The following is a 26,429-nucleotide window of genomic DNA, read 5'->3' on the forward strand; positions in this document are numbered from 1 at the left end:
TAGCTTTACTATTATTAACAATGTGATTTTAAGCACATTACTTGACTTTATGCCTCATATTCTTTGCCTATAAAATTGGAATAACAATAGAAACTCCCTCAGAAAGTTGCTGGGGATTGATTAAAATAATCCATATAAAACACTCAGTAATGTTGTAAAAAAATTAATCAAAAGAAACCTCAATTAAATAGAGTTGGGAGACCAGAGCAGGGAGCTCCCATGTCCTACAACAATAGGAGAGCCTAATAGGAAGAAGAAAGACTCCTCTTCTTGCCTGGCAAGAGCTCAACCAATGAGAGACTGTCACAACTCAGCCAATGAAAATCCATGGACTCTTTGTTTACTATAGTCCTCCCAATTTCCTTTCCCCTTCTATAAAAGAGTACTCCTCTTCACTTTTGCTGGGGACTTGCTTGTGGCTTGCCATGATTGCAGACTCTGAATTGCAATTCTTTGCTGATCCTGAATAACAACCCCCCACTTTTTCTTTCCTGGAGAAATAATTGGCAGTCTACTTGTTTTAAGTCAACAATGTGTAATAGCACATAGTAAACATTTAATAAATGTCATTGATCATTGCTATTGTTTTTGTTGACCTCAAAAGATCTTTCCACAGAATATAGTGAAGGGATTGGGGGTAGTTTCAACAAAGAAAAAATAGAAAAAATATTGCTCATATAAAGTATTACAAGTGTATATTTCATATAATAAGAGATAACTACACAGACTTTAAATCCAAACCATCATTTTTAAGACTATTATTTTTTAAAACTATGTTGCTCTTGCTTTCCTGGTAGAGCAGCTCCTTGAAATAAAGGATTCTCTCATTTAAAAAAGTTGTATCTAGCACGCAACGTACGATTATTTAATTAAGACTTTTTTCAATTAGAATTATAGATACACTAAAGTATTTCCAGAATCCAACTCTCAAATATGAAATATAAACTTAGGAATGTTAAACACTAGTACAGTATCAACAGTCTCTTGTGTTTTAGATTTATTAAGGTTTTATTCCTTCATTGAGATAGTAGAGAGAAGCCCACAGTGAGTTTGCAGATTTGTAGTCATCCTCTTTTTATAATCTGATGTTTGTGAAGGTGCTTTGGAAATTGTCACAAAATGGGGGAGAAAACCCCCACCATATACAAAATAAAAGGGAACACGACAACCTGGGGAAAATGTTTGCAACATATATGGCAAAAAATACGTATTCCCAATAGAGAAAAGAGGCCCATAGAGCAACAACAAGGATATGAGTGCTCCCATAAAAGACATGAAGAGGCAATTCAAAAGAGAAGAAATTCAAATTGCCAGTAAATATGGAATATGTTCAGACCTACTAGCAATCAGAGAAACAAAAATTAAAACAAATTTTTTTTTCCCTTTCAAATTGACAAAGGTTAGAAGAATAAAATGGCCAGTGTTGAAGTTTGGTGATACAAGGGCACCCCCATCCACTGTGGGTAGAGTATATGTTGACACAACTTTGCTGGGAGACAGTTATCTATATGAATTAAGAACTTCAAAAATCTTTATGCTGTTTGTCTTCATAATTCTACTCTATAATCAGACTTGCACAAAGATATATGCATGTGACTATTCACATTGTGGTGCTATATAAAAATTTTTAATGACAAATGGAGTATGCTTAAATAAATTTCGATCTATGAACCATTAGAAAATCAAAGTCTTTATTTTATTTATTTTATTATTTTAACATTTTTATTGGAGTATAATTGCTTTACAATGGTGTGTTAATTTCTGCTGTATAACAAAGTGAATCAGCTATACATATACATACATCCCCATATCTCCTCCCTCTTGCGTCTGCCTCCCACCCTCCCTATCTCACTCCTCTAAGTGGTCACAAAGCACGGAGCTGATCTCCCTGTGCTCTGCAGCTGCTTCCCACTAGCTATCTATTTTACATCAAATAGTCTTTAGAAATAACTTATTCTGTAGAGTTTTCATGTTTGGCTTACAGAGAGGTGATGGTACAGAAATATGAAAGAAAGGAGAGCACAGATGCAAGGGGGGACATCTAAAGAGGAGTGTCCTTTACCCTTACATACTTCTCAGGCTCTGGGAGTCTCCTGGGCTTCTCACAGTACCTCAGGGTAAATATTCACATTAAATTCTAACAGTAACTCAGAGTCACACACTTAAAGGTTTAGAGCTTACTACATCTCTGGCCTTCAAAGCCACAAATGACATTGTTAAACAAAGTTTCTTACACACCACTAATTGCTTATCTACTTATTTGTTTCTTACTTTTCTGCTGCTTCAGTTCTACCTTCAAATTAAAATTAAATAAAATCAAGAGTTAGCACAACCCATATTTATTTATTTCTAAGGCACTATCATTTTAAGTTGGATTACCTACAAGAAACTGCAGCCTAATTCTTAAATTTTCGTGATTGGTGGTGTTTAAAATGCAAATATTTAATGACATACTTTATGTGGCAGTGTCAGTAATAAAACATTTTAGTGGAGTCAGAAAAAGCAAGATACTTCAGCTCTTTTCACCCTTGCTATTGAATCTTGGAGGATTTGACCCAAGGGGTACTTGGAACTTCTTGTTGGCTATTGTTCTGCTAACACTTTAAGCTATTAGTAACTGTAAGCAGAAAGATCAAAAGTATTTATGAAAATTAAATTAAAATATAATAGAACAATCGAGGACAATAAAAGATTTTTGAAATATCTGAAGGAATATCACAATTTTCTCATGATTTGCTAAATCAGAGATGATACACTGGTATCCAGCAAATGGATTATAGGCCAGGTATGAGACACTGAACCCCTACATCCTCAGAGCAGCCAGGCAGTGGCCTGGGACTAAGGGACCCTGGACTGGCCTCCTGACATCCACCATCTGTACAGCACCAGAGAAGCCAGCTGCAGAGAACATGGAACAGCCCATTACTGACAAAGGACCCACGATGCCGCTAGGGAAGTTTATCTTCTAGGTGTTCAGGAATAAGTTTAGCAGCCTGAGTTCATATTGCGGGGAAGGGAGTAGCAAGGAAAGAAGCAGATCTATAAGAAATACTACCACACAAACAAAAAGCTCACAAATCCATAAAATTTAATATGGACAAAAAAATTAATAAATGAACCAAAGCGCTGTCGTTCATAGAAAAGGACAGGTACTAACAAAAGTAGTTTCAGGGCTTCCCTGGTGGCGCAGTGGTTGAGAGTCCGCCTGCCGATGCAGGGGATACGGGGTCGTGCCCCGGTCTGGGAAGATCCCACATGCCGCGGAGCGGCTGGGCCCGTGAGCCATGGCCGCTGAGCCTGCGCGTCCGGAGCCTGTGCTCCGCAACAGGAGAGGCCACAACAGTGAGAGGCCCGCGTACCGCAAAAAAAAAAAAAAAAGTAGTTTCAGTAAAATCAAAATTAAAGGGGAAAAATATAGAAGTGGTTTAACTGCTCTTATAAGAAAATTCATCCAGGAATTAAACTGACTTAATAGTGCTATGTCAAGTAAATACTTTCTTGATCAATTTTATCGCCATTGGTAAAGTTATGGTTGGAATGTTTGTATTCATAAATAAGAGTTAGAATGTCTGAGGGAATCAAAACAGGGTCAAAATGGGGAGTAGAGAGTCCACTGACCACTTAGTGATACCTGTTAAAATTAAGGAACAGGGTTTCCCATCCATCCTTACCAGAATCTCTACTGAAGACACTGCCTGACCTGTAATCCAATATATCTCAGTCCAGTAATTGGTGCAGGCCATAACTCTCATCAATTTCTCTCTTCCTTTGAATGATCCTTGATGCTGGTCATAAAATAAGTCCTATATTTGAAGTCATACACCCATTTTGACTGTTCTTAGACTCAAGTCCTAAGGTCCATGATTCCCATTTGTCCAACAAATTGTTGCACCCAATCAGAAGAAAAGACAGTTAATTCATATGCACAATATATTCACAGGATGACCTTTGTTCACTGCTTCCTACCCCCAGCTCACCCATTGTTCCATAAAGCTCAGGGCTGGGTGGGTAAAGAACAAGAAATAGGATAGATGGAAATGGATGGGTGGTGAGGGTACAAGAGGGAATGAGCAGGGAGAAAAGATTGGATATATCTGATACCATTTTTTTTTTTAAACCAGAAAACAAGAACAATAGAATAAAAATAATTGTTTGCACATATTCTATATTCACCATGAATTTTACCTGCCCTTCATTTATATTCTAAGATGATGCATTTTATTTCACTGGAATTATTGTAATGAAAGATCTTTTTTTGAAATGGGAACTGAAAATGTGGATTCTGTAACAATAATCACTGTATTTATAGGTATAATGATAATAAGTACCATTCTATTGCTTTTATACAATGTAGTAGAGCCAAAATTTTACATGTGTCTTTTTAATTTATCCTTACCTTTTATACTGTTTACTGTCTTCTAGACATATTGTTTTCTGAACACCAGAATCCAGGACAATGCACTTAAAAATGGGTCAATAATCACTTAAGTAAATGAATGAATGACGTTCTTACAACCTGGACATAACTGACATTCATCATTTCACTTTTGGTGAGTATATTGTGGGTTTATATTTACTCACACCGATTGGTAAGTGTAGGAAAATAGCTTCAAATTTAGATGAGAACAAGACCCCTTTTCTTCCTGAGATCATTTCTTTATTCTTTCTTGTTTAGAAGATAGTTTGAAAGTGCTTGTTAGAAGATAGTTTTCTTAGTGGAAAGTGATTCAAAAATGAAGTCTCAGTTCAAGGCCTCCTTTTTATAAAAAAGGAAGTGAGTATGAGGTAAGCTGTATAAACAAAGTACCGCAAAGATGAAACTTAAACCAGGAAGAAACATGCCATCAATGTACTTGATGAGAACACATGTGTCATGTGAAGAGACATGACAAATACAGCCCTCCTTAAATTACTTTTGGCCATGGTAATCACGTTCATTTTAATTTTGCCGGAATATTTCAAGACACCAAACAGTGAGTATTTAATTACAACCTATTTTTTCTTTTTTAATTTTTAAAACTTATGTCAGCTAATGGTTACAGGAAAGGCCTTTGTTTTTGAGTACATGTTGTGTGGGCTGAAGTTCTATGCCTGAAAAGCTAATAAAATGAGATTGCAATTTTAGTTGACTGTTATACAGTACAGTATAGTACAGTACTTAAGTATTGTAGCATACAACAATGAAATGAAAAAATGTAAAGAAATACTTGAAATCTGTAGTCTAGCTTTCAAACATTGAGTTTACAATAATCTCATCATATGATTTTGCTCTTTGAAAGTTTCCTTCAAAACAGTTTTAATTATGCTTTTACATTCTGGAATTATTTTATAAAGCAAGTAACACTTACTATGTTAAAAATGCTTGAATTCCCTCTATCACAACTATTTCACACACATCACTTACTGCCACTTTATGGAAATGTATTTAGATTTTTTTAAAAATAAGATGGGTGTAAATTTAAGCACGTGTATGCCTGTGCATATTTGCAACTAGAGAAAAATGGAACAAAATTAGCTTTGTGTGTATTTCAGAAAATTGTGATATTGCTGAAACCTAGGGTAGGAAAATAAATAGATGTAAATTTAAACTATGTTTATGTGTCAGTAAAAGATTTGAAAATATATTAATGTGATTGTTTGAATGGTAATTGTGCTCCCTAGCATTTTATAAGAAGAAAAAGTAAAAAGAAAATGTTGTGTTCTATCATTAAAAAGTTATCATATGAATTTGATTAAAATCAGAGAAAAGCTTATATTTCATGACTTTTTGCAATGATTATTTATTATTGCATATACATAATACTAAGTGGCCAGATGAAAATACTTTTGCTAATAACATTTGGTGACATATTGCAATGATTATTTAATATTGTATATACATGATGTAAAGTAGCAGATAAAATTTTTTTTGATAAATAAACACTATGAATATCCATTTTGTGAATAATTGAATTTTTCAAATTACTCTTGGTTTTCTGGCATTATGTTGCTTAGATTAAGCAATCATAGCATATATTTTAATTCTTGATTTCACTGAGTGAAAATATAAAAGGAATAGTTAGAATTGGAATGGAGATAACCTATTTCAATTTTTAAGCTATTGTGGGCTGAGGGGTAGCTCATTTAATAGCTGTCTAAGGTAGATCAGATAGATGTATCTAGCACCTCTAAAGAAAATCAGGTTGGATCTAATGAAAACCAGGTAATCAGTCTAAAAGATTTAATGATCTATTTGCTAAGTATTGGTTAGTGTTTTGTGAGAACTGGTGACTACAAGAGCATGTTAAAAGTTTTTCTTTTGGGGGCAGATGTCTCGACAATAATCAACCATCGTTGATAACGATTTTGTACTCTTAGTTTCTTAACTGATTACAATAGCTTCCAATACTACCTTTACTGCCTCCTAAAATTTAAAATACCCATTTCTCTTTTCCTTGTCCAAGAGCAACGTAGATATTTCCTCCAACTCTTTTTAGAGTGATGGATTTATCTGAGAATTTTGTTTCAAAGGAACTCTCCTTGGAACCAACAAACAAAACTGTTTGAAAACCACCATTTTGTCCTAATATCTTTTTGTGGTAGAAGGAATTTTGCACAGAGCTGCCATAAATGAAAAGTTGATTCTTAGGCAAAATGTTTTACACATGCAATAGTGTAATAATAATGCTTTATATTTTATAATGGTTTATGGATCACCAGGAGCAAGTTTATATATCTTCATTTTATACAGTTCTATATTGATTAAACCAAGGGCACATAATTGTTTTGTCTTCTTAAAAAATAATTTTTTTTTTCTTTTTTTTGCGGTATGTGGGCCTCTCACTGTTGTGGCCTCTCCCGTTGTGGAGCACAGGCTCCGGATGCGCAGGTTCAGTGGCCATGGCTCACGGGCCCAGCCGCTCCGCGGCATGTGGGATCTTCCCAGACCGGGGCACGAACCCGTGTCCCCTGCATCGGCAGGCGGACTCTCAACCACTGCACTACCAGAGAAGGCCTAAAATAATTTTTAATCACAATAAGTTGCCTTATGAAATGAGTTGACTTGTTAACTGATGTATTTCATAAAATAAAATATCTAGTAAGATTATTTAGATGATAAAAGAGTTCCAGAAGTGCTAAAATTAACCTTGAGAGTTTCCCATGTAGTCTTACCCTTCCTATCAGTTACTTGCGTCTTTTTTCCATTCTTATATTCTATTAACTTTAATTTCTAAGATAAATATTATAAAATGATTTTTACTTGCAAATTATTTATTGATACACTGTCTTTAACATGTCGAATGAATTCAAAAGGAATCTTAATGAGGAATAATGTATTCATCAGGTTTAATAGATTTGATTTCAAAATAATAAATCCTCTGAAGGCCTAAGTTAAAAATAGAACACTGTGTTTGATCATTTTTCATCAAGAATGTATCTGAACAATCATTACACAGAATATTCAATTATTATAATTACATAGTATAAGCTATTTAGTCTAACTTTAGCAAAGATGGGGAACTTCTTTAATGGTGTTTGGGACTTCTAATGACTTTACATTGGTTTGCACTGGCAAGATAGCTTATTCTAGTTTTCGGTTTATTGGAAAGGCAGCTTATACTAAGACACAGTAGTTAATATAACGGTTTCATACTCTTATATTGCATTAGATAATAGAGATATAAAAGGGTATGGGTATATTTTTATTCAGAGTTCTTGAAATTAAGGGAGCTGGGTTGTTCCAAATAAAAGATGTTTTACCAACCTGCTTTAGGTGGACTTACAGTGTTTAAGAGAGAGAGAGAGACCTGGTTAACTCATATAAATCTCAGTGATCTTTGTTTATTCTTTCACTTATGAATAGTGTCTAACTGTACTAGGAACCCAAGGCTACAAAAATGAAGGCAATTCTTCCTTCAAAAAGTTTTCAGTCAAGGGGAGGACTGACTGGTAAATAATTAAATACAATACTGTAATCATGAAAATAGCAACGTTAAAAAGATGCAATGGGAACATAAAAGTTGCTTCCAGTCCTGTCTGGGGGAGGATATTTCTTCCATTTTCATTCACAAAGAGAAATAATTGTCAGAGTTCTAATGATCACCCAATATTTCTCCTTCGCTACTTGCAGGAGCACTTTCTAAAAGAAGCAATTGTTATTGATTTTCAAATAAAATATATTCGTATTTATATCTCAGAAATTCTTGAAGCCAGAAATTTTAGTGAGTTATGTGAGTATATTCCCTACTTTGGTGACGAGGACCAGGAATAGCACAGATGAAAACATCTCATACCTAATTTCATCTAGCTGTTTTGACTTCCTCTCTTACTTTTTTTTTTTTTTTGCGGTACGCGGGCCTTTCACTGCTGTGGCCTCTCCCGTTGCGGAGCACAGGCTCCGGACGCACAGGCTCAGCGGCCATGTCTCACGGGTCCAGCCGCTCCACGGCATGTGGGATCCTCCCGGACCGGGGCACGAACCCGTGTGCCCCGCATCGGCAGGCGGACTCCCAACCACTGCGCCACCAGGGAAGCCCGCCTCTCTTACTTTTAAGAGCCAAACTGACATACACTACGTTTACCAGCTTTCATTTCCCTTCCACTTCACACTTTCTGATGGAAATGGCTGTATAGTGAGCAGTGAAATGGAGGAAAACAAAGGATAAAGGAACCTCAAATACTTACAAACTATAGGATAAACCCTGAAGTATATGAGCGTATGTACATATTACTTATGTCTATATTATAAAGACCAGTGTAATCAGGGTAACTGCAATTAATTTGAGAAATTCTTATCTTAGTTCTCAAAAAATGGGCACTTTATTTTCTTATTGGCTGATGCATTAATAATTTAATCAGTAATCCCCAATCAGGTCTGGGATATAGTCATGACTATTAAAAAAAGTTTTTAAAAAATTTAACAAATATTTATACATACATCTGCAGGTATTATACACCAAGTACTTTTACATATAATAACTCATTTTAACTCATTAAAGATTTCAACTCGTTAATGGTGAAGCATCATTCTCAAGGGAGACTATTCTGAAAATCTACAGGAAGAAGGAATAAGCCTAGATGGATAAATTTGCTTTTTTTAAAGATTTTATTTCTTACTGATTTTTCTGAATCATTATAGTTTTAAAATGGCTACTAATGGACATGGTATTTTTACATATATATCTTAGACATACGTACTGGCAAAAAAATTACTGCTGAAAATAATGCTTTTCACTGCTTTGGCAGAATTGGCCTTATTCTCTCATAGGCGAGGTTACAATACCAATAACCCTTGCTTGGGAAGCTTTCTCATTACATGTCTCATTCATCTGCATTGGTAGATAAATGTTCTCTCGGAATATCTTTTTTGTTTTTATAGAAAAAATGGCTTTCTCTAAAACATTAATATGGTAATGTATATTCCCCTTATACCGCTGTTTCTTTTCTCCATAGCACTTACCACCTATATTATTTACTTATTTATTGTTTATATTTTTTGTTGCCCGATTTCTCTAAATAGAACGTAAGCTCAATGAAAATGAGGGTTTTTTGTCTGTTTTGTTCATATTTCAAGCACTTAGGACGTACCCGCCACATTAGAAGGCACTCAGTTTGTGCTTAAGTGAAATTTCTGAGTCATATTGTAAAGGAAATTAAAAATATTATAAAGGAAATAAAAAAGAAAATGCTTTCAGGAAGAAAGTATTTCCCATCAGACCCTCACAACCATCTTTTAATTTAGGTAGGTCAGGCATTATTATCCTCATCTTACATTTCTGAAACATAAAATTTCACCACAAACCTAGAACTTTTAGGTTGTGCACCCTCTGAAATTTATTTCACAGAATCTTTTACTTAAAAGATATGCATCACTTTACCCTGAATCATTTACCTACCATTTTTTTCCCCAATGGAGAATTTCACAGTGTGCATTTACTTTCCTTGTTTTGACAAATAAAACCAGTAGTCCCTTTCTTATGTCCCAAACCTGCCATTCATATACTGCGACCATAGGTTAAAAGTGATCCCAAACCTTGCCCCTTCCTCCTAGGAAATATTTTATATTGTCTTCCCCAAATGATCTCTGAATAAATCCATATTCTCTCTAGACTGCCCTTTTCCTAATCTGGTTAACACCATGGATATATCATCCATACACAACATGATATTTTTTCACCCTTTCCCGCTCAATATTGCTAGAGAAGCTTCAACTATTGTACTCAAATGGAAATATAATTGAGTTTTTGCTATTGAAATTGATACTCTTTTGAGTCTATGCCAGTTGTTAAAGAAGCAGACCTGTGACCAAAGGAAAGCAATATATATTAACTAACGTCTCTGTAGATTAGGCAGGTAAGCCATGAACTTCTATCCTGGCAACCAATATGCATGTTTTAATTCTTGTGGAGTAGAAATTTATCATGGCATATCTTTTATGCAGTTTATGTGGTTAGAGACAAGAATTTTTTAATTAAAAATTTTAAATTTAAGTATAATTGACTTACCATATTATATTAGTTTCAGGTGTACAACATAGTGATTTGATATCTTTATATATTACAAAATGATTGCCACAATAAGTCTAGTTACCATCTGTCACCATACAAAGTTTTTACAATATTATTGATTATATTCCCTATGCTGGACATTACATCCCTGAGAGTTAATCTCGCTCATGTATTTCACTCTTCCCCTCACCCCTCTCCCCTCTAACAACTACCAGTTTGCTCTGTATGAGTCTGTTTCTGTTTTGATATGTTTATTTTGTTTTTAGATTCCACATATAAGTGAAATAATACAGTATTGGTCTTTCTCTGTCTGACTGATTTTACTTACATAATACCCTCTAGGTCCATCCATGTCGTCACAACTGTCAAGATTTCGTTATTCTCTATGGCTGAGCAATATTCCATTGTATATACAATTGACCCTTAAACAACACAGTTGTTAGGGGTGCTGACCCTCCTTAAAGTGAAAAATCCATGCATAACTTATAATTGGCCCTCCAAACACGCAGTTCCTCCACACCCACCGACTGTTCTGCATCTGCAGATTCAACCAACTGTGGATCTTGTAGTACTGTAGTATTTACTATTGAAAAAAATCCATGTAAAGTTTGGACCCATGCAGTTCCAAACCAGTGTTGTTCAAGGGTCAACTGTGTATACCACATATTGTTTATCTATTCATCTGTCAACGGATACTTAGGTTGCTTCCATATCTTGGCTATTGTAAATAATGCTGCAATGAATACAGGGATGCGTATATCTTTTCAAATTAGTATTTTTGTTTTCTTTGGAAAAATACCCAGAAATGGAATTGCTGGATCATATGGTAGTTCTTTTTTTATTTTTTGAGTAACCTCCATACTATTTTCCATAGTGGCTGCACCAGTTTAAATTCCCACCAGTAGTGCACAAGGGTATCCTTTTCTTCACATTCTTGCCAACACTTATTTGTTGTATTTTTATAACAGCCATTCTGACAGGTGGTATCTTATTGTGGTTTTGATTTGCATTTACCTGATGATTAGTGATGTTGACCATCTTTTCATGTGACTGTTGGCCATCTGTATGTCTTCTTTGGAAAATGTTATTTGGGTCCTTGGCCCATTTTTAATTTAGTTGTTGGATTTTTTGCTGTTGGATTGTATGAGCTCTTTGTGATATTAATCCCTTATCAGATACACTGTTTGCAAGTATCTTCTCTCATTCAGTAGGCAGCCTTTTCATTTTGCTGGTATTTTCCTTCACTGTGCAAAAGCTTTTTAGTTTGACATAGTCCTGTTTGTTTATTTTTGCTTTGGCTTCCCTTGCCTGAGGAGACAGATCCAAAAATATTAATAAGACCAATATCAAAGAACTTACTGCCTATGTTTTCTTCTGGAAGATTTATGGTTTTAAGTCTTACATTGAAGTCTTTAATCCATTTTCAGTTCATTTTTGTATACGGTGTGAGAAAGTACTCCAGTTCGATTCTTTTGCATGTATCTGTCCAGTTTTTCCAACACTGTTTATTGAAGAGGCTGTCTTTTCCTCATTGCATATTCTTGCCTCCTTTGTCATAGATTAATTGACCATTTAAGTGTGGGTTTATTTCTGGGCTCTCTATTCTGTTCCATTGATCTATGTATCTGCTTTGTGCCAGTAATACTCTTTGATTACTGTAGCTTTGTAGTATAATTTGAAATCAGGGAGTGTGATAACTCAAGCTTTTCTTTTTTAAGATTTTTTTTTTTTAACTATCCGGGGTCTTTGTGGTTCCATACAAATTTTAGAATTATTTGTTCTAGTTCTGTGAAAAATGCCATCCTTGCATCTCTGGGATAAATCCCACTTGATCATGGTGTATGATCCTTTTAATGTATTGTTGACTTTGGTTTGCTAATATTTTCAGTGATATTGGCCTATAATTTTCTTTTTGTTTTTGGTGGGGTCTTTATCTGGTTTTGGTATCAGAGTGATGCCGTCCTTGTAGAATGAGTTTGGAGGCATTCCTTCCCTTTAAATTATCTGAAATAGTTTAAGTAGGATAGGTATTAACTCTTTTTAAATGTTGGGTGGACTTTACCTGCAAAGCTCTCTGGTCCTGGACTATCGTTTGTTGGGAGTTTTAAAATTATTGATTCAATTTCATTATTGCTAATCAGTCTGTTCATACTTTCTATTTCTTCCTGATTTGGTCCTGGGAGATTGAACGTTTCTAGGAATTTATCCATTTCTCTAGGTTGTCCTTTTTATTGGTATATAATTGTTTGTACTAATCTCTTATGATCCCTTTGTATTACTGTGATGTTGGTTGTAACTATTCTGATTTTATTTATTTGGGCTCTCTCTCCTTTTCTCTCTCTCTCTTTTAAAAATTTTATTAATTTATTTAATTTATGGCTGCGTTGGGTCTTTGTTGCTGTGTACAGGCTTTCTCTAGTTGCAGCGAGCAGGGGCTGCTTTTCGTTGCAGTGTGAGGTCTTCTTATTGTGGTGGCTTCTCTTGTCGCAGAGCATGGGCTCTAGGCACGCAGTCTCAGTAGTTGTGGCGCACGGGCTTAGCTGCTCTGTGGCATGTGGGATCTTCCCGGACCAGGGCTCGAACCCATGTCTCCTGCATTGGCAGATGGATTCTTAACCACTGTGCCACCAGGGAAGCCCTCCTTTTCTCTTTATAGTCTGGTGAAAGGGTCATCAATTTTATTTATCTCTTCCAAGAACCAGCTCTTAGTTTCATTGATCTTTTCTTTTCTTTTTTTTTTTTTCAGTCTCAATTTCATTTATTTCTGCTCTGATCTTTATGAGTTTTTTTCCTTCTGCTAACTTTGTCTTCCTTTTCTGGTTCCTTTAGGTGTAAGGTTAGATTGTTTACTTATTTTTCTTGTTTCCTGAGGTAAGCTTATATTGCTATAAACTTTCCTTTTAGAACTGCTTTTGCTGCACCCCATAGATTTTGGATTGTTGTGTTTCCATTTTCATTTGTCCAGGTATTTTTTTATTTCCTCTTTAATTTCTTCAGTGACCCATTGGTCACTTAGCGGCATATTCTTTGGCCTCCATGTGTTTGTGTTTTTTCCAGTTTTTTTCTTGTAGTTGATTTCTAGTATCATACTGCTGTAGTCAGAAAAGGTGCTTGATAAGATTTCAATCTTCTTAAATTTACTGAGACTTGTGTTGTGGAGAAGCATGAGATCTATCTTGGAGAACATTTTATGTTCACTTGAAGAGAATGTGTATTCTGCTGCTTTTCTATGGAATGTTTTATGTATATCTATTAAGTCTGTCTGCTCTAATCTGTTGGCCAGTGTTTCCTTATTGGTATTATGACTGTATGATCTGTCCATTGATGTAAGTGCGGTGTTAAAAGTCCCTCACTGTTGTTGTGTTACTGTCAATTTCTCTCTTTACATTTGTTAATATGTGCTTTATGTACTTAGGTGCTCTTATGTTGGGTGCATATATGTTTAGAGTTGTTTTACCTTCTTGGATTGATCCCATTATCATTACATAATGTTCTTCCTTGGCTCTTGTTATAGTCTTTGTTTTGAAGTCTATTTTGTCTTATATAATTATTGCTACCTCAGTTTTTTTTTCATTTGCATGGAGCATTCTTTTCTATCCCCTCACTTTCAGTCTGCATGTGTCTGTAGATCTGAAGTCAGCTTCTTGTAGGCAGCATGTATATGTGTTTTGCTTTTGTATGCATTCAGCCCTGCTATATCTTTTTTTTTTTTTTGCGGAACGCAGGCCTCTCACTGTTGTGGCCTCTCCCGTTGTGGAGCACAGGCTCCGGACACGCAGGCTCAGTGGCCATGGCTCATGGGCCTAGCCGCTCCGCGGCATGTGGGATCTTCCCAGACCGGGGCACGAACCCGTGTCCCCTGCATCGGCAGGCAGACTCTCAACCACTGCACCACCAGGGAGGCCCATGCTATATCTTTGGATTGGAGCATTTAGTCCACTTAAATTTAAAGTAATTATTGATAGGTATGTACTTACTGACATTTTGTTAATTGTTTTGGGGTTGTTTTGCAGTTCTTATTTGTTCCTTTCCTCTTCTTTTGCTCTCTTGTGATTTGATGATTATCTTTAGTGTTATGTTTGGGTTCCTTTTCTGTTTTTTGTATGAGAATCTATTATAGATTTTTGGTTAGTAGTTACCAAGAGGTATATATGACAACCTATAATATATGTAATTATTTTAAGTTGATGATCTCTTATGTTTGCATGTATTATAATAACCCTGCATTTTTACTATCCCCCAAATGTTTAATGCCTTTGACATCATATTTTACATTTTTTTGTTTTGTGTATCCCTTAACTACTTATTGTAGATATAGATGATTTTACTGCTTTTGTTTTTTAACCATCATAATATAAGTGGTTGATCTACTGTTTGCTTTCACCAATGGGATTTTTCCCTTTGTAACTTCATATTTCTAGTTGTGGTCTTTTTTTTCCACTTAGAGAAGTCCGTTTAATATTTCTTGTAAAGCCAGTTTAGTGGTTCTGAACTCTTAGCTTCTGCTTATCTGTAAAACTCTTTATATTTCCTACAAATCTGAATGATAGCCTTGCAGGATAGAGTGTTCTTGGTTGTAGGTTTTTTTCCTTTCATCATTTTGAATATATCCCTTCTGGCCTGCAAAGTTTCTGCTGAAAAGTCAGCTGAGAGTTTTATGGGAGTTTCCTTATACGTAACTAGTTGCTTTTCCCTTGCTGATTTTAAGATTCTCTTTATCTTTAATTTTTGCCATTTTAATTATAATGTGTCTTGGTGTGGACCACTTTGGGTTCATCTTATTTGGGACTTTCTGTACTTCTTGAACCTGGATGTCTATTTCCTTTCCCAGGTTAGGAAACTTTTTAGCTATTATGTCTTCAAATAAATTATCTGCACATTTCTCTCTTTCTCTTCTCCTGGGATCCCTATAATGCAAATATTAGTATGCTTGAAGTTGAAAAAAATTCCTTTTTCTGTTCAACTTGGATGATTTCCACTACTTTGTCTCCTAGTTTGCTAATCTTTTTCTCCGTATCATCTAATCTATTGTTGATTCCTTCTAGTGTGTTTTTTATTTCAGTTATTGTATTCTTTAGCTTTTGGGTTCTTCTTTATATTTTCTCTTTGTTAAACCTCTCACTGTGTTTATTTATTCTTCTGAGTTCATTGAGCATCTTTATGATCATTGCCCTGAATTCTTTATTGGGTAGATTGCTTATCTCAACTTCACTTAGTTCTTCTGGGATTTTGTCTTTTTCCTTTGTTTGGAACATATTCCTCTGTCTCCGGATTTTGCCCAGTTCTCTGTGTTTATTTATATGTATTTTTTAGGCCATTTACATTTCCCAGTCTTGGAGAAGTGGCCTTATGTAGGAGAAGTCTCATGGGGCCCAACAGAACACTCCTTCATGGTCACTGGAGCTATATGCTCTAGGGGTACTTCCTACTTGGCTGTGTGGGCCCTTCCGTTGTTTTGGGGCCAACTACTGTTTGCACTCTGGTAGGTGGGGCTGGCCCCTGGCTGGTTGGCTGCCAGGCTCTGCTTGTGTGGTGGCTGCTGGCCAGCTGGTGGAGCCAGGTCCTGGTGCAGCTGGCTGTGGGGCCTGCGGGGGCCTGGTGCTAGTGGCTGGCCTGCTAGTGGGTGGGTAAGCCCCTGATGCTAATAGGCTGGAGGGAGGACTCCAAAACAGCACTTTCCAGCACCTGTGTCCTTGTGGTAGAATGAGCTCCCAAGAATGGCTGCCACCAGCATCTACGTCCACAAGCAAGAATCTCAGGTGCTTCCCACGTCGCTGGGAGGCTCTCCAGGATCAGTCTGACCCAGGCTTCTTTCAAGCCTACTTCTGTGCTGAGACTTGGGGGGTGTGAAATTTTCAGTGGAGTCCCTGTTTCCTACAGCCCTCTGACTCTCCCATATGTAAACCTCTCTGGCCTTCAAAACCAAGTGTTCTGGGGGCTCATGTTTCTGGTGCAGAACCCCTGGGCTAGGGAGCCCAAAGTGGGGCTCAAACCCCTTGCTCCTTGGAGAGAACCTTTGCAGTTGTGATTATGCTCCCATTTGTGGGCCACCTACCTGGAGGCCTGGTCTTGACTGTACCACGTCTCTGCTCCTCCTTCCCATCTAATTGTGCTTTCTTCTCTGTATCTTTAGTTGTGAAAAATCTTTTCTGCTAGTCTTCAGGTTGTTCTCATTGATAGTTGACCTATAAATATCTGTAATTTTCGTGTGCCTATGGAAGGATGTGAGCTCAAGATCTTCCTACTCTGCCATCTTGTCTACACCTCTGGCAGCTAATATTTTTAAATTGCTGAATTTAGCTACAGAATATCCAGTAATGATGAAAGATCTTTAGAAACAATTGGCTACGTTTTGTTTGGTTTGACTTTTTTTTTAAAGACATAATTTACATATAATAAAATGGAAAGGTCTTAAGTGTTCAGTTTCATGAATTTTCACAGTTGTATGCACCTATCTATCACCCTATACAAGGTACAGATTGTCATCACTCTCAGGAAGATTCCTTCTGCTCTTTCCGATCAACTCTCCTTCCAACCCCAAGGCAACTTTCTGGCCTAGCTCACCATAGTTTAGTTTTGTCCCTTCTTATACTTCGTTTTTTTTTTAAATATATTTATTTATTTGGCTGCACCAGGTCTTAGTTGCGGCATGCGGGATCTACTGCCCTGACCAGAGGATTGAACCCAGGCCCCCTACACTGGGAGCATGGAGTCTTAACCACTGGATCACCAGTGAAGTCCCTTATACTTTGTATAAATGGAATAATCACAAAGTATCTACTTTTGGTCTGGCTTCTTCAGCTTAGTATAATGTTTCTGAGATTAATCCATGTTATTGAGTGTATCAGTAGTTCCCTTCTGTTTATTGCCAAGTAGCCCATTGTCCAAATACACTACAATTGTCCTTTCAACCACTGGGTTGTTTCCAGTTTTTGGCTATTATAAAAATGCGGTTATGAACATTCTTCTACAGATCTATGAATAAATATATATCTTCATTTCATTGGATAACCATCTAGTAGTGAAATAACTGAGTATATTTAATTTTATAAGAAATCACCAAATGCTTCTCCAGAGGAGTTGTACTCACTATAACTCATGGTAAAATTTATCTTCTCTGGTTTATATCTAATATATTGGACCAATAACACTTAGAATATATATATTGTCTGAAATAATCCATGCTTCCTTAGAGTTCCCTGACAACTGATTAACAGAGGAATAACCTAGGTATTGGGAAAATATGACATAAAGTAGTTTCTGGAGCTCCTGTTGTGGGCCAAACAATGAAGATTTTATTATAAATTATCACTTACTTTTGAAGTTCAACAGATAGATGAGACTTCTGTTCTTGCAGTTATACTTTAAAAAACACTTCTGGCACAAAATATCTAAAAATACGAGATTAAACATATTAAAAACTTTAAAAATACATAGTTGAACTGATAAGAAAATAAAAAAACTCCTTAAAGTTGGAAAATGACTAGAAATTACAAATCTAGGTGGATAAGCAAGAGTGAAGAAATTGGTCACCTCAGGAGCATCTACCAATTCCTGGTGGCTAGAGTCTCATTTTCATTGGGCCATGCATGGGCAGGACATGTAAGTCTGGGACTCAAAAGATGATATGCTCCATGAAAGAGTAATCAAGGAAAATAACCTGTTGGTTTGTAAGTAAATTTTGTAAGGAAAAAATTCCTTTGAGAGTCTGTGAACACAAGATGGTCATAATTTGGATACTGAGGGTCATTGTCTATGAGGTGTGAAAAGCCCAATCCAAAAATTTAATTTAAAGTGATTTTGGATTAATGGTGTCATTAGACATCAAGTAGAGGCAAACACAATCCTCTCTGGAGGAAAATACCTTCAAACCAGATCTCAGATATTCCTGAATAAAATTCTAAGGAACATGTGCTACTATCAAAAATCATAAAACATATTAAGACTCCAGCTGACAAGAGTCAACAGAAACAACAAATATAAATGGATCTTTAAAGAATTCAGATATCAGAATTATGAGATATAAAATATAAAATAAGTATTTAATTTGTTTCAATATATTAAAAATGGTATCAAAATGTATGATTAAGAAACAAGATTATTAAATATAACCAGGCAGATTTGAAAAAGAACCCTACTAGAAATTCTAATTATGAAAATATAATAATTTGAAGTAGAAACACAAGGAATGCAATAAATAGATTAGATGCAACTGAATAATGAATTAATGAAGTGGATTGTAGATGTAAGGAAATTACTTAGAACACATTTCAGAGAACCAAAGAAATAGAAAATGTGAAACAGAGTTGAATTAGAAATAGCTCTCCATGGGAGAACAAAGGGAGATATTTCTAATTAAACCTATGAAAGGAGAGAAGAGACAGAATGGGGAAAATGTTTGTAGAGATGTGGCTGATAATTTTACAGAAGCAATGAAGGACTCAAATCCTCAGATTCAGGAAACCCAATAAATTCTAGATAGAATAAATAAAAAGAAATTCTGTAGAACATGAAACCTAAAGAGATCTTAAAAATAACCAGAGATAAAGGCAGATTGTCTTCAAAGGAACAATAGTTAGGCTGAGAACTCACTTCTTGAAAGCAACAATGAAAATCAGAAGGCAATGGAATAATGTCTGCTAAGTGCTGGGGAAAATTATTGTCAATCTAGAATTGGTGAGATATATATCTTCAGATGAACAAAAACAGGGAGTGTATAATCAGCAGATCCTCAGTAAAGGAACTGCTAGAGAATTAATTTCAGGAGAAAGAATATAATCCCAAGAGAAAAGACAGAGATGAAAGAAGAAGTGGCAGGAAAAGAACCCTCAACAACAATTATAAACATATGAGTAAATCCAAATAAATCTTGAAAATATTACTGTATAAAACAAAATTAACTACTAATTTGTGTGTTAATGAAAAAACAAGGTAGAACTAAAATGTTGTACAAAAATAGCATTTAGGTCAGGAAGGATGTGATCAGAGTTAAAGTATTCTAAGATCCTTATATTGTTTGAAAGAGGGTAACATTATTGATTGGCTTTAGACTTGTTAAGGATGCCTGTTAAAAATTACTAAAATAATAGAAATATAGTGTCTAACCTGCAAATAACTAAAGGGAAAAACAATGGAATTTAAAAAATCATTAAATCAATAGATAGCAAGAAAGGTAATAGGGAAAGTGGTAAAAATAGAAAGCACTAAATAATATGATGGAGTTAAATTCAAATATATCAATGATCTCAGTAAATGTAAGTAGGTAAATCTATCCAGGTAAAGACACAAAAAATTATCAGGTTAAATTTTAAAAATGTCAGCAATATGACATTTAAACGAGATGCATCTAAAGCATTAGAATATGAGAAAGATAAAAATAAAAGGATGAGGCTTCCCTGGTGGTGCAGTGGTTGAGAGTCCGCTTGGCGATGCAAGGGACACGGGTTCGTGCCCCAGTCCGGGAAGATCCCACATGCCGTGGAGCGACTGGGCCTGTGAGCCATGGCTGCTGAGCCTGCGCGTCTGGAGGCTGTGCTCTGCAACGGGAGAGGCCACAACAGTGAGAGGCCCGTGTATCGCAAAAAAAATAATAAAATAAAATAAAATAAAAGGATGAGAAAAATATAAGGTGCAAATAGTAACTGAAGAAAGCATGTATCACTGTCTTAATATAAGATTTTAAGATCAAAGTCATTATTAGCAATAAAGAAGATCAGTATGTATGGAAAAGAGTTCACTTCACAACAATATCTATCAGTTCTAAATTTGTATGCCCCTAATGAGATAGCTTAAAAGAGACATTTATAAATTCATTATTAGAGTGGGAGATTTTAAACATGATCCTCCAGTATAAAATATAATCAGACAGATAATAAGAATACAGATGATTCAAATAATTTATATAACTTGTTTTATCTAATGACATATTTAGAATACTTAACTCAACATCTGGAAATACATATTATTTTGGCACACTTATGAAACATTAATACAAATTCACCACATACTAGGTTATGAAAGTAAGCCTCAATAAATTTCAAACAATCTTTAATATATATCTGACTAAATGCAATTAAGCTAGAATCTAGTAACAAAAAGCAAACTAAAAACAAACACTGTATTTGGAAATGTAAAAATAAGCCATGGATGAGAAGAAATCATAATGGAAATTAGAAAATGGTAAAAATTAATGATAATAAAATAACATCTATTAAAACTTGTGGGATATTATAAAAATGGCAGATATTTAGAGAAAATTTATAGCTTTAAGTACTTATATGTAAGATGTCAGAAGAAAGACAGTGAGATAAACCCAAGGAAAGTAGAAGGCAGGAAATAATAAAGACGAAAGCAAAAGTCAATGAAATTAAAAGATACTATAGAAAGGATCAATAAAGTCAAAAGTTGGTTCTTTGGAAAGACTAATTAAATGGACACACTTCTGGAATGACTGATGTATTAGTTTCTTATGGCCACTGTACAAATGACCGCAAACAGTAGCTTCAAACAGCACAAATATATTATCTTACAGCCTGTAAGAAGTCCCACAGAGTTTTCACTGAGCTAAAATCAAGGTGTTAGTAGGGTTACATTCATTTCAGAGGCTCTAGGAAAGAATACATTTATTTTCTTGTCTTTTCCAGCTTCTGGAAGCTGCCTGCTTTCCTTGGCTTGTGGCTTCCTTCCATCTTCAAAGCCTGTTGAGTTTTTCTCCCATCTGACACATGTATGATTACATTATGCCCACCCAGATAATCCAGGATAATTTCCTTATTTTAAGAACAGTTCATTAGCAACTTGAATTCCATCTTTTGCCTTAATTCCTCTTTGCCATATAATATAACATATTCACAGGTTCTGGGAATTAGGATACGGACATCTTAGGGAGGCCATTATTCTGCCTACTAATACTGATTAATCAAAAGAGAGAAGGCACAAGTAACAAATGTTAGGAATGAAAAAGGGACATAGAAATTTAAAATATAATGAGATTATTATGAATAACTTTAAGTCAATAAAGTTAAAATATAAAGACACATTTCTAGAAAAATATAACTTACCAAAACTTACTTGGGAAGAAATGGAAAACCCAAGAATCATACAGCAATAAAGAAAATTGAACCAGTGGTTTAATTTTCCTGAAAAAGCACTAGGTTCAGATGGTTTTATATGCAAGTTCTGTCAAACTTTCAAGAAATGGATTGAACAGATAAATGCAATTTTATTTTTATTTTATTTATTTATTTTAACATCTTTATTGGAGTATAATTGCTTTACATTGTTGTGTTAGCTTTTGCTGTATAACAAAGTGAATCAGCTATACGTATATATATATCCCCATATCCCCTCCCTCTTGCATCTCCCTCCCACTGTCCCTATCCCACCCCTCTAGGTGGTCACAAAGCACCGAGCTGATCTCCCCGTGCAATGCATAAATGCAATTTTATAATAAACCTTTTTAGAAAATAGAAAAAGGGGAACATTTTCCAATTTATTTTTAAGGCTAGTATATCTTAGTATCCAAACCCAACAAAGACAAAAAGGAAAACTTTACAGGCCAATCTCATTTATAAATATAGGTAAAAAACATTTAAACAAAACATTAAGAATCTGATGGCAGCAATGTATAAAAATGATCAAATTAGATTTATTCCTGGAATGCAAGATTGAGTTAGCATTAGAAAATCTACTAATGTAATTCACTGTATTAACTGATTAAAGAAGAAAGACTATATAATCATCTCAATAGTTGTTGAAAGAGCGTTCAATTATATTCAACAGCCCTTATAATTAAAAACTCTTAGCAAACTAGGAATAGAAGAGACCTTCCTTAAAGTGAAACGGGATATCTAAAAATGATTATACATCACTCTCAGCGTTGAACATCATAAGCATGCAGAAGCAAGCAAGGATGTCTGCTCTCAACACCTCTATTTATCATGGTGCTGGAAGTCCTAGTCAGTGCATTAAGACAAGCAAAAGAAATAAAAGGTATAAGAATTGAAAAGCAAGATATAAAGGTGTCATTATCTGCAGTCAACATGCATATCTGCATAGAAAACTCAAAAGATTTATAGGAAAAATTAAAATTAATAAGGAAGTTTACAAGTGGTAAAAAATAAAATTGATATCCAAGAGTCAACTGTATTTCCATGTACCACTAATAAACAGAAAACATATTTCTTGAAAGATACTATTGGCAATAGCAACAAAAAATAAGGTAGCCAGGAGGAAATCTAACAAAAGATATATGGGACCATAATGGTGAAAATTTGGAAGCTTTATTAAAAGATATCAAAGAATACCTATATAAATAGAGAGAAAAAAAGGAAGAAAAGAGTGATAGGAGAAACTCAGTAGCATATCTTTTTTCTCCAACTGATTTTGAGATTTAAGTCAGAATCACAACTGGGTTCTTCACTGAACTTAGTAAGCTGATTCTAAAATGTATTGGAAAGAGCAAAGGGTCAAGAATCGCTAAGATGTTCCTAAAGAAAATGAACAAGGTGAGGGGATTTTTCCTGTCAGATATAAGAGCTTTACAGAGCAAAAGTAATTAAGTCAGTAAGATATCTTTGCCAAGATAGAAAAATGGACTGATGGAACAAAATTGAGAACCCGGAAACACAGTCATACATACATGGATGCTTTGATAGATTATAGAGATGTCATTACAGATAGTGGGGACTACTTAATAATTGGTAGTACAATTGATTATCACATGTGGGAGAAATTAATCTGGTTTCCTACTTCATACTGTACACAGTATCAGATAGATTAAGAACTTAAACATAAAAGGCAACACTTCAAAACTTTTAGAAGACCATGTGGGTGAAGATCTTTTTAAAGGAGAAGGATTCTTTTTTTATATAAATTTATTTACTTATTTATTTTATTTTTGGCTACGTTGGGTCTTCGTTGCTTTGCGCGGGTTTTTCTCTAGTTGTGGCGAGTGGGGGATACTCTTTGTTGTGGTGTGCAGACTTCTTACCTCAGTGGCTTCTGTAGTTGCAGAGCACGGGCTCTAGATGTGCGGGCTTCTGTAGTTGTGGCACGCAGGCTCAGTAGCTGTGGCTCATGGGCTCTAGAGTGCAGGCTCAATAGTTGTGGCGCATGGGCTTAGCTCCTCTGCAGCATGTGGGATCTTCCCGGACCAGGGCTTGAACCCATCTCCCCTGCATTAGCAGGCGATTCCTAACCACTGTGCCACCAGGGAAGTCCAGGAGAAGGATTTCTTAAACAAGACACTAAGCACAAATTGTAAAGAAAATGATCGATAAATTCAATACATTCAAGTTAAGAGCTTCCTTTAACTAAAAGATCATAAAGAAAATGAATGGACAAGGTACAAACTGTGAGAAGATATCTTAATAAAAAATGTAAAGAACTTCTTAAAATTTTTAAAAGGAAAGTTAAAAACTCCTAAACATTAATAAGAAAAAGACAAACAACCTACCAGAAAAATGGAAAAATAGAAAAAGTAGGGAAAACCAGGAAAATACACTTTTAAACCATGATGAGGTTCTATTTAACATTCACTGAATTGTCAAAACTTGAAAAGTGCTGGCCAAGATATGCATCAATGGGAAACCTTTATACACTGCAGATGGGAGATTAAATTGGTCCAACTGCTTTGTACAATGATTTGGCATTTTCTAGTAAAATCAAAGGTGTGCATACTGAATACCCAGCAATTTCATTCAATATGTATGCTAGAGAAACTTCTGTATTTGTGTACCAGGAGACATGTTCATGAATATTCATAGTAGCGCTATTTTAAAATAAGCTTTATTGAGATATAATTTATATATAATAAAATGCTGCCATTTTTAAGTATAAAGTTTGAGGTTTGACAAATGTTTACAGCAATGTAACTATCAACAAAATCAAGATATACAACTTTCCAATACCTCCAAAATGTCCCTCTTTCTCCTTTGCAGAAGAACCCTTCTCCCACTATCAATATAGTTTTCCACTTTCTAGAACTTCATATGAATGGAATCACATTAGTATATAGTCACTTGTGTTTGGCTTCTTTCCTTTGGGATAATGCATTTGAGATTCATCCGTGTTGTTGTTTGTATCAGCATTTTCTTCCTTTTTGTTGCTGAGTAGTATTTCATTCTATGGATATGTCAGGAATTGTTTATATATTCACTAGTTGTTGGACTTTTGGATTGTTTCCAGTTCTTAGCTATTATAAATTTTACAGGTGCCATGAAAATTCATGTACAGGTATTTGTGTGGACATATGTTTTTATTTCTCTTTTGTAAACTCCTAGGAGTAGAATTGTTGGGTCACGTGCTAAGTATATGTTTAACTTAAAGAAAATAAAAATGTTTTCCAAAGTGGTTGTACTATTTTACATTCCTACCAACAATGTATGAGAGTTATGGTACACAGCAATATTATCCAGAACAGCAAAAATAGAAACAACCCAAATGCTCACTGTCAGAAGAATAGATACATAAATTGTAGTATATTCATTCAAAACGTACCGCAAATAATTAACTACAGCCATGTGTAGCAACACGACTAAAACATATTCTGCAAAAAAATCAAGTCATAGATGAATACCTACAATATAGTCCATATATATGTATACAGTATGCTAATGCAACAAAATTCAATGTGGTGCTTAACCTCTGTGAAAGAAGGAGTATGTAGGGGCAGGGAGGGATAGGGTGCTTCAGAGATGTTGCTAATATTCTATTTCTTAACCTGTGTGATAGATACATGAGTGTTCGTTTATTTTTATTCTTTAACTGGAACAATACATTTTATATAGGCTTGTATATGATATATGTTTACAATAAAGTTAAAAAAGAAAATAAAGACAGTTTAACCTTACTCTTTGCTTTTCTTTAAAAAGAAAAAATCATTGACTTGGGCATTTGTCCTATACTGTAACTTACTTTCCTAATTCTAGTTAGTATTCTATATCCTTATCTTGAAAGATTGCAGTCTTAGTACTGGAGTAATTCTGGAATGCATTTCTATCTCTGGGAGTGAGAATTTAGATGTCTGACTCTCAGCAATATTAATGGCAGTAGTTAAATTCATATATCCTTGTTTATGAAGATGAGAATACAGCCCACCTGACAACAAAAATGATTGAGTAGAATTCATTTATTTCTTAAAATTATACTGGGGAAGGATATGTCCTGTATTTCTTTCTTTCCTAATTGAATTATTTAAAACTAAGATTTAAAAAACATCATAAAATGACCTCATAGCCAAATACAATGGATATATCTCAACAATTCTAGAAAGCCAAGTTTGTCACTTATTGGATAAGAAGACTTTAATACTGACAGTAAACATTTCTCTATGACAGTAAAAATTTCTCTATCTCCCTTCTAGGTCATAACATAAGAATATAAATTCAAGAAGTTGAAAATTTCATAAGATGAAAAATGCCAGTGAGGAAAATGGAAAGATGGCAAGAAATAATTTTTTCATGTGTTTAGTAATACAAAAAATCTACAGATTATAGATTTCTATCAAATGATACATTCCTATCTTCTTTTTGAGACATTATTATTGAAGACAATTTTTTAAAAAATAGTTTTAATTTGATTACAACTTTGTTTACAAATATATTGAGACATTACAAAATTGTGTATTTGACTAAAATACAATCTCTACCTCCCAAAACTTTTATAGCAACTCAAGTATGAAATGTGTTTATAGCTGGAAATTACATGTGAATTATTACAGAAGCAATTTCAAATGTAGAGGGCTGGTAAATGAACCTTTAATTTGTTAAGTAATAAAAATATCATCAGTAACGAAACAATTATGAAATTACTATCAAAGTACAAATTCAACAAGTAAAAAATGTGCTTTAATATAAATCAATAGCTTGATTTTCTTTTACGTTTGAATCAAGATGTATGACTAGGAGTAATCATTCTTAAAAATGAAGAAATTCTTTCATT

The 26,429-nt window shown here is 34.8% G+C and overlaps 1 protein-coding gene across 1 annotated transcript in view; it reads left to right on the forward strand.

Annotated features, from left to right (window-relative positions):
- The first annotated feature begins 4,856 nt into the window (after positions 1 to 4,856).
- TMEM156 (transmembrane protein 156) overlaps positions 4,857 to 26,429 on the forward strand; it is a 51,704-nt gene continuing 30,131 nt past the window's right edge. Inside the window, exon 1 of the mRNA XM_060147313.1 lies at positions 4,857 to 4,973. Within this exon, the coding sequence (XP_060003296.1) occupies positions 4,886 to 4,973 (88 nt within the window). The 5' untranslated portion in view covers positions 4,857 to 4,885. The remainder of the gene's footprint in view (positions 4,974 to 26,429) is intronic.

The sequence above is a fragment of the Lagenorhynchus albirostris genome, chromosome 4, assembly GCF_949774975.1.
Source record: "Lagenorhynchus albirostris chromosome 4, mLagAlb1.1, whole genome shotgun sequence".
Classification (NCBI taxonomy): domain Eukaryota; kingdom Metazoa; phylum Chordata; class Mammalia; order Artiodactyla; family Delphinidae; genus Lagenorhynchus; species Lagenorhynchus albirostris.